The 13,686-nt window shown below is 37.4% G+C and overlaps 2 protein-coding genes across 2 annotated transcripts; one reads left to right on the top strand and one right to left on the bottom strand.

Moving 5' to 3' along the window:
• The first annotated feature begins 779 nt into the window (after nucleotides 1–779).
• Nucleotides 780–7,199, top strand: LOC133741848 (receptor homology region, transmembrane domain- and RING domain-containing protein 2-like). The gene is made up of 4 exons (XM_062169569.1): nucleotides 780–1,192; nucleotides 1,360–1,593; nucleotides 4,233–4,637; nucleotides 6,224–7,199. The coding sequence occupies exons 1-4, from the start codon at nucleotides 1,063–1,065 to the stop codon at nucleotides 6,793–6,795; spliced, it is 1,341 nt and encodes a 446-aa protein (XP_062025553.1). The 5' UTR covers nucleotides 780–1,062; the 3' UTR covers nucleotides 6,796–7,199.
• A 1,131-nt stretch (nucleotides 7,200–8,330) lies between these two features.
• On the bottom strand, nucleotides 8,331–13,167 carry LOC133741849 (protein disulfide-isomerase 5-2). Its single transcript, XM_062169570.1, has 5 exons — nucleotides 12,869–13,167; nucleotides 12,611–12,714; nucleotides 12,146–12,516; nucleotides 11,024–11,331; nucleotides 8,331–8,823 (listed from the first exon to the last, which is right to left on the bottom strand). Exons 1-5 carry the CDS (start codon nucleotides 13,082–13,084, stop codon nucleotides 8,509–8,511), a joined length of 1,314 nt encoding a protein of 437 aa, XP_062025554.1. The 5' UTR covers nucleotides 13,085–13,167; the 3' UTR covers nucleotides 8,331–8,508.
• Between the last annotated feature and the right edge of the window lie 519 nt (nucleotides 13,168–13,686).

The following is a 13,686-nucleotide window of genomic DNA, read 5'->3' as shown; positions in this document are numbered from 1 at the left end:
ATGCAAATTGAGAAAGTCTCTGTATGGTCATCTGTTACGTGATCTGGGTTTCAAACTCCAAAGTACTATGCAGTTGTATTGTGACAATAAGGCAGCTATTGACATATCACAGAATCCAGTACAGCATGATCGTACTAAGCATGTGGAGGTTGATCGTCACTTTATAAAGGAGAAGGTAGATGCCAAAATTATTAGCTTTCCTTTCGTTCCAACTGAAGAGCAACTTGCAGATATACTTACCAAAGGAGTTTCCAGGAATTGTGAGATGAATCAAATCATCAGAAAATTTATTCTCTCAATCTTGTTCTATTTGAACACACCCCCTCAAGTGAGAAGAAAATACCCAATTAACAATAAAAAGTACTAATGTTATTTATAACAATTAACAAAGAATCTTGCATAAGCTTTTGAAGAAAACAATACGGATTGTTTTGAAGTTTTTTAACTTTATTTCCAAATTTTTATAGTGCGATTGTGATCTTTTATGTTTTTGAACCCTTAAGATTTAAATCCTAATTCCACCCGTGTGAATCAAACTCAAGTTGTATTGAACTTGTTTACAACTTGGCCCCACAATTCATGTAACGGATAACCCAAGACTCACTTAGCCTTGTGGGGGTTCAATCAGTCACATATAGCCAATAGTTAAACCCAAATACCCAATTTAGACAAAGTTAAGCTGAAATTAGTGTCTTTGAGTCAACCCCAAACTTTACTTTTTGTATTATTGTCTGTCAAAAAAAAACAAAAGATAACGAAGGATGTTGGTCGAAACAAAAAAACCAAAGGAAGAGAGAGATATTATGACTTGAGTTCATATAAGATTGAACCAACCCCTTCTCATATATATCTCTCCTATTTATTAGTAGAAATTACAAGTCCATCAAAAGCATCAAACCCACAAAAGATTCATATCCCCCTCTTAGGATGGAAGCTGATGTTGTAATTATTGTTAGTTCTGAGGGATATGTTATAATATAATAGTTTGGGTTTCTCTGTCTTTTTCTCCATAATCACTTAGATAGGTTTAATCACAAGTTGTCGTGTTTTTGTTTTGGATTGATGGGCACAATGAATCTGGTCGTGGTTTTGATGGTGCTTCTCTTTGGCAAGTTTTGCATGGCGGATGCCAATGTGGTCTTGATTGGGAACAACGTCACCCTCGCTTTCGAGGACGTTGAAGCTAATTTTGGTGAGTGGAATTGTTCTGGGTTTCTCTTTTTATGGTTAAATTCTGAGAATTTTGGGGAAAGAAGAGAGATTGGTGTTTTGGGTTATCATTGTTTACTTAGTTTAAGTGCTTTTTAAGGGTGTGTTTGTGTTTTTGTATGATGTTTATGTGTTTCTTGATTTGTTCAGCTCCGGCAGTTAGGGCTTCTGGGCAGTGTGGAGTGTTGTATTTGGCTGAGCCGATTGATGCATGCTCGACATTGACTAATAAAGCCCGACGGGGCACGAATTATAGCTCCCCTTTTGTGTTGATTATAAGAGGAGGGGGTTGCAGTTTTGAGGAGAAAGTTAGAAGAGCTCAAGATGCTGGGTTCAAAGCTGCAATTGTCTATGACAATGAAGACGACGGCGCCTTGGTTTCAAGTAATGACCTTGCTTCTATAAACTTTTTGATGCATAGTGTTTTAATTTGTGAAGTTCAGTGTTTGTGTTGCAATTACTGATCCATGAAGTTAAGATTCAATTGAAGATGTATGCAATGCATAAGTCTGTCCATGCGTGCTTCTTGTTGGGTTTGGTAAGTGCGATTTGTTAGGTGCTTGAGCTTGTTTTGTGTAGGTATGAAATGTTTCTGCTTTACGCTTTCATTCGTCTAGGAAGTTAGAACCTATGTTTAGCTAATTAGCTTAGGGAAAATAGATTACGATGCGGAGTTTAGTGGTGAAGCATCAGTCTAGAATTCATATCTGATTAGTTTAGCTTATTTCCGTAGAACCGGGGTTGTGCCGGAAGAATAATAATTGAGGAGGAGTTGGAGGAGTGTTCTACACGTTTAATGCTATTTGGAGGAGGTATGACTGGTCCCATCAAGATCGCACAAGATAATTGTGATTTCATGCAATTCCTATGTCAGTTATTTAAGCAGCCAACTTTGCTTCTTTTCAGCCTTTTAGTCCAATCTGGAAAGCAAACTTTCTTCCCAAAGTTAAGCATGTCTGATCTCATGCATGTCAGTTATTTAAGCAGCCAACTTTGCTTCTTTTCAGCCTTTTAGTCCAATCTGAAAAGCAAATGTTCTTCCCAAAGTTAAGGTTTTGTCTTGGTTAGTGGCTCATGACATGTCTGATCTCGTGTATGTTTCTTCATATCAGAACATTTTGTGAAGATGGGAAGATTTGTAAACCATGTTTTTCTGCACTGTTCGCAGCATTATGAACAAAGTTATTCCCCCGGGGGGGGGGGGGGGGGGGGATGGGTGGGGTTGGGGAGATGGGGTTTTGGCTTCAGAATAACCTTGAATGAGCAGGAGTTGGGGGAGCTTTCTGCAAATCTAACACTATTGGGGGAGGTTTGATTGGTCACATCAAGTACCAACAGGAGCATCTAGTTACTGGAAGGCTCGGGTGTGTTTTCAAGTCCTCTGTGTTTAATGAGGAACAAAGTCTTTCATTGTTAGTGGTCATATGGAAAGACCAATCCCAAATCGCTGAAGCCTGATAAGATGTCGATAATGGAACTTTGTGCCTTAGATAAGAAGGGTTGTTTTCCTTTGGCAGCTTATTTCATCCTTTTAGTCAAATCTTGAAATGTTTCTCCAAAAGTTCAGTCCTTGTCTTGGCCTCATGGCGACAGAAGTATGTGTTACATTTTCAAAGAAGACCTTATTCATGTTTGTGGATTTCACTGGGTCTCTAATGTTTCTAGATGACTCTGGATATGATTCCCTTGGAACTGAAAACAGCTCTGCAGGATAGAATAAGTAAACTATTAGGGACCCTTTATCAAAACCCAGATTAGACTAGTGGCACGCTAGTTATGTTGCTTTCTAACAGGGGGAGGGGAATATAAATATATTTGATCACCTATATATATGGGTAGGTTTGGGTTGGATTTATCAGGTTTAGAAAACCTCGGACTAATGTTAAACCAACTGTGTTGGGTTGCTTCAGGTATTACCCAGATTAAATCTAGAATGGGCTAGAAAAGGAATTGGGCAGACCTGGTTGGTTCGAACAGGCTGAGCGGGTAAAATTTCCTCCCCATTTCTCTAATGAAAAAAAGAAAAAAAGAAAGTTAAATGGCCCTCTCCTAATTCATCTACTAGCACAAGATCAAGTTTTCACAAAAATCAAACTACATGGTTACATCCAAATGGGTTTAATAAAATGCATCTTTTAATATGTAGTGTAAAAAGTAACAAACATTCATTTTCGTTGGTCTCTTTTTTTATTTCTAATTGTTTGTTCATCTATTTGAATTAAAATATATTGGTAACATTCTGTAGTTAGTTTTTAGCTAGTACAACGTGCATGGCTTGATGAAAAAATGAAAATTGCCTGTTATTGTATCAGTCTTTCAGATTCTAAGACTGCAGATTTATTTTAGACAGATTTTTTGATTAAATGTTGCACCTGGAAATTCAGTTTCACATATCATATTATAATGCATGGTTATTTCCATAGTATTTTATTTCCTTGTATACCTTTTTGCATTGTGTTAATCATTCCAGGTAAAATTGTGACTGCTGGCATTATGAATCCCTGAAATAATTTTTCATTAGAACAGAATTTCACTTGGAGGTTCAATAATGAAGAGTGGAATATCGGTTTCAAGCTAAACTTGTTACCACTGTACCACATAGTGTCTCAGTCTGATTTTTTTTTTTTTTTTTGGGTGAGACTGTTAGATTTCTGGTTTTTTAGTGGATTTGTAAACTAGAATGTCGGTGTTCTTTTCCTGTTGCGATAATGGTCAGTTTACTGAATAAGTTGATTGGAAGCTCTTTTCTGATACTGTAAATTGCACATCTCCATCCAATCTAGTCGTATTGTAGAAATGTTCAACCTTCTGCAAGTTAAAAATAAGTATATGCAGTAGTGGAATGTGAACACTCTTTTATCTTTTTGGTATGAGTCATGCGGTGTCCATGTGTGTATTTGTAGTTTCTGTTCTACTTCTGTCTGCTGTTTTGTTCTCCCAGGTTGAAGTTTCAAATTCTTTATCTATGCATTAACTTTTGTCACTTTTAGAAAGTATAACTAACATTTATGTGGAAATTACAGTGGCAGGAAGTTCAGCTGGTATAAAAATACATGCAGTTTTTGTTTCAAAAGCTTCTGGTGAAATTCTCAAAATGTACACTGGACTCACTAACATGGAGGTGTGGCTAATTGCAAGCTTTGAGAACTCAGCATGGTCAATCATGGCAATCTCCTTCATTTCCTTGCTCGCCATGTCTGCAGTATTGGCTACTTGCTTTTTCGTTCGCAGACATCGCATAAGACGAGAAAGGCCTCAAGCTTCTCGGGTCCGAGAATTTCATGGGATGAGCAGTAGATTAGTAAAAGCAATGCCAAGTTTGATATTTACTGCCGTTTTAGAGGACAACTGCACTTCAGTAACATGTGCAATATGCCTTGAGGACTACAGTGTTGGAGAGAAACTTAGGATTCTGCCGTGTTGTCACAGTAAGTTTGCTCTTTTTCTCTTTTTCTTTTTTCCCCCCGCCCATATTGTCGTTTGAGGAGCTGTTTTGTTTAATTTGGTGGCATGGTGTTTTTACCATTAGCTTTTTGAGATATATGATAATGCCCTGCCCAGGAATGCTGATATTTTTTAGGTACGGTTTACTAGGCACATTGAGACCAGTCAAGATATAGGTGGTGATTTAGAAATTGGTGATCATTCATAACGTATTTTTATTTATTTAAATGTGACCTACTCAAATGGCAGGGTCCCACAAGTTGCCTCCTGTTTAATTTATCTACTAGATAATGTGTACCATTTCTGAAACTTATTTATTAGAGGAAGAAAGAGCTAATTTGCCATATCAAAGACTAAATTTAACTTATGTAGAGTTGCTTGAAGTACTGAATGGAGGGACTTTATAACAGGTAAACTTGGGTTTGGTATGGTGCAACAAGCCCTTCTGTCTAAAACTTCTGGTGAAATAAAATATTGGCAATGGTGCTTTGTTATTGACATGAAGTTGCATACTGAAATAAGTAGCATCTACAAGCTTTCCAGGACTAAGTGGGCCCTCTAGCCAACTTCACTTTGGTTGTAGTTAGTTTGGAGTTTTAGTGGCTTGCTTATTCTTTATCTGGCTTGTTTGATTTGTATATTATCTGATTTGGTGGATCATGGTTTTGTGTCTAGGTTTTTTTTTTTTTTTGTACTTGGTGGTCATGTATGTTTTTCTAAGCATTTGTCAAGGGCTATGAACACTCAACTATAAGTCATCATGGGCTAGGATGGTAGGACGCGCTTAATCTTAGTTCTCTTTTTTTTAGACTTTGTATGGATTTTTTCTTTCCTTTAAGATTAGACTGTACCGTTCTCGTGGGTCTCTTTGCCCTATAGTTCACTTATCAACCCTCGTATTCTCTTTGTTATTGCTGGGATATCCTTTTAAATTGTATTTTTGCACTGCTATAGCAGCTTTGTATGCTTCTTTCCTCTACCAAGAAATGCCCAAATTGTGTCCTATATGATACAAGTGACAGTTCAGTATTATTGGAGTTGAATTTTTTTGTTTTTTATATTTTCATTGGAGTTTGATTTAATTGGGCATCCAGACCAAAAGAAAAGAAGATTTGATTGGGCATAGTTCCTAATCTCTAATAGAATTCTGATAATATGAATCTTGATGATGCGTGTTGTAATTGAAACGTGAGTTTCTATATGCTGAAAACTCATGTCCCTTTTAAGTAAAATGTAGTAAATGATGAGAAGTTATAAATGTCAAGTAGCTGTTGGAAACAAATCTAGCTCTCCCACCTTGGTGACCTTGTATGGGTGACTGCAACTTCAGAATATGTTCAATGTTGAAATTTAACTTCTGTCTTTAGTATTAGAGCAGAATAAAAGGGATTCCTTCCCAACCCACCCAAATCCCCCTAGTCTTTTACTGTGATTTGAATGAGACATGCTCCACAGGTTGTTTACTTATATTACTTTAAATGTGACTCTCTGACTCTCTGAATATACAGTTTTGATAGTTTATTATTTATTTGAATAGCATATCTCAATGTAATAACTTTGGGTGTTGCAGAGTTTCATGCTGTCTGTGTGGACTCTTGGCTTACTTCATGGAGAACCTTTTGCCCAGTTTGCAAGCGTGATGCAAGAGCCAACATGAGTGATCTACCAGCTTCGGAATCGACACCATTGCTTTCACCCGGCCCATCCTCTGTGGCCTCCTCTGTACTGTCATCTAGGAGATCATCACTAGCATCATCTTCAGCCATTCAGATAGTACCAGAATCATCAAGGTCTCCTTATGTTTCTCATCCTCACTCTCTTTCTAGCACATACATCCAGCAGTCTCTTAGGTCCTCCTTCCGCCAGTCCCCTTCTATGAGTGTAAGCCGAAGCTCAGTAGACCTGCGGAATTCCCCATCCCAAAGGTCTCATGCTTCCTATTATATTTCTCCCCACTCCTCGTACTACCCATCTTTATCACCACTGAACTCGAGATATCTGACTGTACCCATTCCAAGCGCAAGCAATGCTTCACCAAGTTTCTTGAGTTCTTCCAGTCATCAACAGCATCCACTACATTGTAGTGAGTCAGCAGCAACCTTTTCTCCTTTTGCTTCTGCTCATTCTCTTCCTGAATGCTGATTCCAAATTGACCATATAGTTTTCCTCGGGTACATGCTGCCAAGTTATAAGAGAGAGGTAAATGAAGATGTTTTCACCACTTTTGACTTCAAATCACTAGTTGCAATATCATGATTGGGCTCATCTCATGTGGATGCTTGCCATCTGATCGATATGCCTGAGAAATGTGTCTTCATGCCACCTCACATGTATATTATAGCATAAGGTTGTCTATAATTCTGATTTGCAAAACTGTATATGGGGTTCAGCATCTAACATTTATCGTGTGAGAAAGTCAAAGACTGCATTCTGTGCTGTATTGTGATCAATATTTGCGTTTGATTTTGGCATTGGTGAGATATTATTGACCACGACTTTGAGCTGTGTACAAATAAAGCTTAATGGAAATGCTAGTTTTTGCTTGATTTTGTTGATGAACAAGTTTTTGCATACCTTTATCCCTTGGACCAACTCCAAGCTTGCTAATTCCTTCAATTACTGCTTTTGCATCACTCTCTACTTGGATATGACGAAGTCACAGATCATAAGAGAAATCCTACCACGTACGATTCCCTTCGATCTGTAGTTCTGTGCTATCTGGTACCCTTTAGAAGATGTGATACTATTCATAGCTACATGCCCAGCTAGCAAATGGAACAGTGAGATCATATGCAGTTATAAAAGCTCTCCTCTCTGTTGAAAAATAAAATACAAAGTAAATCAGATATCAGTGATATTGGTTCGGTTATATTGTCAAGCTTAAACATTCCGAGTACCACGCCACTGAAAACTTGGGGAGTCACAAATGGCAGTATGACGATGGTTTGATGAAGGGTGGTTTTCCATTCTAATATAGAGGATGCTGATCAGCATTGCTAAATAATTTAAATTTTATAGTTGATTATCGGATTCAGGGATGGAGTTATTGGATAAGAAGTTGAGACTGCGGGAATGTTTTCTATGAAATTGAAAGAACTGAACTGATTTTACCCCCAACGTGAACTTGAATTCAACCCAGTTTATAAATCAAATCAATTCTCTTGGTTAGAATTTTTATATCGAGAACTTGACCCTGCAGCCAAAAGTCACCGCCTCGATCGGTTGACGCTGTTCCCGCCATCCGGCGACCCCCAGAAGGTCAGTCTCTCTGGTGCACATTCTACTGGTACTTTCTTCTTAAAGATCTATGTACGTCTTGTTGATCTTATACTCTTCCACCATTGTTAATTAGCAAAGACTTGTTGAATATCGAGTGGTGTTAGCTCAGTGGTTAGAGCACCCACTACCTAATGACGAAGTCATGGGTTTGAGTCACCATGGGGGTAGGAGTGAGATCCTTTGATCCTCTTTGTGCCAAAAAAAAAAAAAAAAAAAAAAAGTGTTATAAATCATTTCAACACTTCCTGTGAAATATATAAAATGGGCATATTCCGACCACTGTAGAACCAGAATCAAAGAGTGGAAAAGATGATTTTAAACATGGTACATAAGAATTACAAAATGAGTAGAAAATCTGTAATAGCCTAAATTTCTTGAGCATCACAATAATAACAAAGGAAAAAAAAAGTCTGCTTATGAAATAAACACATCAGAGTGCAGAGGAATACATCATTCTCTACAAAATCATGGACATTTCACTCCATACTGATTTAGGCACACTCAGAATTAATTCTCATAGATCAGATTTTGACAGTACCCAATCAGATGTGAATAAATGAACCACAAAAAACAACTCTAATCTTCCTTTTCTCCAGCTTTATGCTCACTGCTTTCAGCCTCGGCAGTAGAGCTTGTAGCATGATCAACCTTATCTCCCCTACCAACCCTGAGAGGTTCTTCCTCAGTGGCTTTTCTAATAAGAATTATCGTCGCTACCACAAAAACTAATATATACACAGTTCCAATCCCAATAAATGAAGATATAAAGGCAGTAAGCGACACACTGCCACCAACTTTTTCTTTAATCGTTCTTCCTTCCTTATATCCTTCAAGAAACTGTGAGACTTGAGATGCCTGATCTTCCCCGTCAATGCTTTCTGAGCCGTTGACCTGTTTGTAAATAAATGTCAACAATCGCTACGTGTAATGCATTTCTATAAAGCAGAACTGTCAAGAACACCCCAGTTCACTAAGAGAAGCAAGGTAATCTTAATGCAGAAAACGAAACAGGAATATGACAAATTAGTTTGACTTTGACCTACATTACTAAAGCCTTCAACTATCATCTGCAATTAACTTTAATTTGTTTAACTTCATTAGTATCTCGACAACAAAAGTAAACTAGACACATGACCTAGAACACATTCTAGGAAAAAGCGCCTTTTAGAACAAACACCACTATCAAACCGGGATAAACTTTTTAGTACTGATAAACATGAAAACAACACAACTTCTGCCAATTTTCTGCTTTTGCTAATACTGACACTAATTGCAATAGGTCTCACATAAAGAGATAGTAAAGGAGTATGCTATGGTTCTCTATAAAAGTTCCTTTAATTTCTTAAAAAATAAAAAATAAAAATCACCAAGGAACTGAGAACTTCTGTAGAGAACACAATAGCACATAGTAATTTTACAGAAATCCTTAAATTGGTGTGGATTCGAAAACGAGTTATTAGGTTCAAAGATGGTATATCGGCTACACTTTTACAAGCCAGAGATAGCACGCAAATCTTGTTAGTACCAAGTGGGTTGGCTGCCAATATTATATGATGAAAGTTCGAACTGAAAGTGTTGCTCAATAATTAAGACCCAACTCAATTCTAAGACAAATGAAAGACATGTGGGACTTCTTTCTCATTGTGATCTAGAGAAAGAAATTTGCATGGAGCAATTACAGAAGTTTAAAGCCAACGCAAAGAACATATAGTCTGCAAGTTGAAGAAGACTTTGTATTAACTAAAGCAGTCAGCAGAAATTTGGCACAAGTATCTGATGGTAGCTCCATCATGTTTCTTGTCCATATCATATTGGGACAGGGAATTGGCTAGATAGCAAGTTTATATAAGGGACTTAAGGTCGACCAAGCAAGTCCTCAACAAAAATATCCTTCATGAGCTGTGTACTGAAAAAGTACCACAGTAACCAATATGGATTGCCAGATGCTTCATACTCAGTTCACAGCAGAATGAGAAAGAAAAGGATGAGAAAGGCTACTTATGCCTTAACAGCAAGCTAGTTTGACATATGACATTGTGAATTTGTGATGTAATGTATAAGACCTGACCTACAAGTTGTTGGTCTGATCAAAAGATTCTTGCTCAATTTATACAAAGAGCATTAGAATTTCAAGAAGTGGATTCTCATTTATCTCAAGGACACTTCCAAAATATCCTTGTGTAACCATATACACAAAATGAAAACGTGAATGGAGATATTGGTTAACGTATGAAGTTTAGAATACATGGTCATGTTTGTAATTGAAACTACACAAATGTATTACTTTGTCGATTAAAAGACACTCTTCACAGCCAACAAAGCTTGGAAGGAGATGTTAGAGATGAAGAGACACTACACAAATTTGGAAATTCTACAAATTGATTCATGCAAGGAAGAAGACCCTTGCTGTCTGCCCGTCTTCTATGAATATGTGCTTCTGCAAGTGGTAAACCATCATTACAGGATGCACCTAGAAAAGTGGAAAAGCATCGCTAGACTCTTAGGTACAATTTATCTCCTTTACTCTAACTTTCTTATCTCATAGTGATTCAAAAATCAACTTTGACATTTGGAGAACCCACTTATAGTCAAAAGCAATCCCTTGCGCATACAAGAGAGTGTTTGGTGGTTTAGGTTTTAGGCAAAAGACAAGTACAACCAGCTTGGTAAGATGTTCCAATGCCCTGAAAGGTACCCCAGATTTTGTTTATCTCTGGATTTTTCTACAGTTTCCAGATATGTGGTAATGTACTATTATTTGGATTTATCCTCGTGGCCTTTTTATATATTTTATTATTTTATTTTTCTGTTTTTGAAAAGAAACAGCTTTTATGAAAAGTCAAGGAAAGCACTAATGATCTTTTCCCATTCCCATTCACTTTGTGGTTTCTTGCTTAATTTTTCATTGTCTACTCATTCTATTCATACATGTGGAGAAAGAAAGGATTTAGGACTAAATAACCAGCACTCATGATCTTTCACACAAAGCTATGATATATTCACAAGATAAGTACAACGTGTATAAACTTTCAGAGATGAATTGAGCATTTAGATATAAGAACAATATAAGTGTTTCTAATGAACTACTTACTGTTAAGTACTCCTCCATTCGATCCCAAACAACCATTTTTGGTAATTTTGTCTTCTTGTTCGCTCCGAATGTTTCAGCAAAATCTTCCCATTGTTTGATCCCGACATAACCAAATACAAGGTCTCGATTAGCGGATGCAGCAGATTTCAAAATCTTGATCAAGTTCTTTGACTTCTCTTCATCCTCATCCTCCACAATTGTCAACACAATTTTTCTTTCATCATCGTCCAATGATTTTAATGTGTCATAGTTGATGGGTATGGCCAAAGGTAACAAACTTTGTTTTATGAAATCTTCCAAAAATTCCTCTGCATATTCAAAACAAAAAGCTAAAGCCACAGCACTTGAAAGTAAAAAAGGGATTTGGAGTACTGTTGGAATAAAGAATACTTTATGCAATCCAGAAGGGATTTGGAGTTCACACACTAAACTGTTACAAATTTAAAGACAGGGTCTTCGAAATTATTTCACTAGATTAGACTTATAATGAATCTGAGATAGAGCTTGGCAAAATATTTATGAGCCATATTTGAGCTTTAATTCATGACTGGTTATATACTAGCACTTGGCTCTAATCTTTCCCAGTGCCAGAAAAAGCCAACAGCCTCAACAAGTCAAACCAAAAAACTGTGGGTAGCAATAGATGAATGCACAGTGAACAATGCAGAAAACACTTAAGGATGGTTCCTTTACAATTCAGATATAAACAGCTTGCCCATCCATGAAAACAGAAACTTAAAAAGTTAGAGTTTGTTTAAAAATTAAAAGTGGAAAACTTCTAAAGTTTTGTTTAAGTTTCTCCTAGCGGAAAATGGACCAGGAAGCTCATTCAAATATGAATAACAAGTATGAATTTATAGATTGGAATTTGGTACAAGTGAACTATAGCAACCACATGACAAGTATCCCAAGTTATCTGAATCCACAAACAATAAGGTATAATGATGTTAGGCACACTTAATAAATTGTACTGCATACGTATTTTAATGTTCTGTATTGGTTGCATTTGATGGGATGTAAGTATCAAACTCTGAACCATTTTCTATTAGGCTAGCCCCAAGGGATTATATTTATACGTTTTTTAGCAGTGAATTAGCACTGATACACCAAAACTAAACCAACCTTCAAAGGGGCCGTAAAAGACGTGGCGCTCATCGTAACTTGGATGAAGGGATACCAAGGCAGGAACCTTGTCAAAATCATACAACATCATTAGATCCTCCGAGAAATCCTTTGCAACAGAAAACCAGGCCTTCCTTTTGTACTTCAATCCCAACTCAGATATCACGGACTCATCTAAGCCAAAACCAACATAAATAGGGAAGAATGTGCCTGCTGCTCCAACAAAATCAGCAACAGCAGAGTCTGAATCAAGTAGGGTAACATCGGGAGCTGCAAATTTCTTGAGATAACTAACAAGCAAATCGGCTTTCCTCGGCCCGTTATACTCTTGGGGGACACCATGTATAAAGAGCTTCAGCGTAGGATATCCACTATATCAATCAAACAGCGAGAACCAAAAAAAATCAAAATCAAAATCAAAATCTGCAATGTACTAGTTTTTGAATTTCGGGTTCAGAATCATACTCGACTCCATATTTGCGAGCTAGAGATGTATACTTGTCAGCATTAACTTTTGCGATCACAATTGGGTTCTTCAATGAAGCAAGCTTCGGCGCAGCCGCATCCAACTAAATCCAACCAACCAATGAAAACAATACAAGAGTTTAAAACTGGGTATTACTATTACATTACAAATCGAATTCTAATCATTAGAATAATAATAATAATAATAATAATCCATGGATCCATTTGATTTGATCTCAGAGCAAAGCAATCAGAGACCTCAGGAGAGAGACGCTTGCAGTGGCCGCACCAGGGGGCGTGGAAGTCCACCAAGACCAAGTCCAGCGCTGAAATTGCCGATTCGAAGTTGGAATCGTCCAGCTCCAGCACCGTCCCGTCAGCCGCCCACGACGACGACGACGACGACGACACTGCCGCCCCCAATATAGCTGCTGCTGACGTCAGCGCCCAGAACGACACCGTTAAGCCGCGCATCCTCCTCGATCTCTTTTCTCGTCTTTCCTTTCACCAAAGACACAGACTTTCTCAGTCTCTCTTTTCCACTTCAGAGTTGTACGTTCAGCCACTTTTATCCCTCACTTCTAAGGGTGTATACGTCTTTTCGCCCCTCCTAGTGAAAGTTCTTTTTCCATCTCTAACCGTCAAGGCGCGGTTTCTCCGTCTTGACTTTTCTTTTGCCGCTGATCATGATCAGCTAAAATCAAAGTTTCTGTTCTATTCTATCTATTCATATATATGTATATACATGTATGTTATTTTTTTTTTTTAAATAATATATATATATATATGCATGTATATATTTCTGGGTTTGCATATCTCCTTTTGCCTTCTATTCTTGTCTTGTATGATTATGGAATGAGAATGTAATGTGATGATTGTGCCTAGAAAATGTAATACCCCGAAAAATCCAAATTAAATTCCGTGGATTTTTTAGAAATGATTTCACGATAGTGGGAGCGAGTACGAGGCTCGGAGAAGTTGTGGAATTAGTTCGAACGATTAATTTTCGAAAACGAACGTTATTTAGGGGCTCGCGAAAGTTGACTTTTTATACGTTCAAAGTTTGGGAAAATTTC

This window comes from Rosa rugosa, chromosome 4, assembly GCF_958449725.1.
Source record: "Rosa rugosa chromosome 4, drRosRugo1.1, whole genome shotgun sequence".
NCBI classification, from domain to species: Eukaryota; Viridiplantae; Streptophyta; class Magnoliopsida; order Rosales; family Rosaceae; genus Rosa; species Rosa rugosa.
This window is presented reverse-complemented; position numbering and strand designations above follow the sequence as displayed.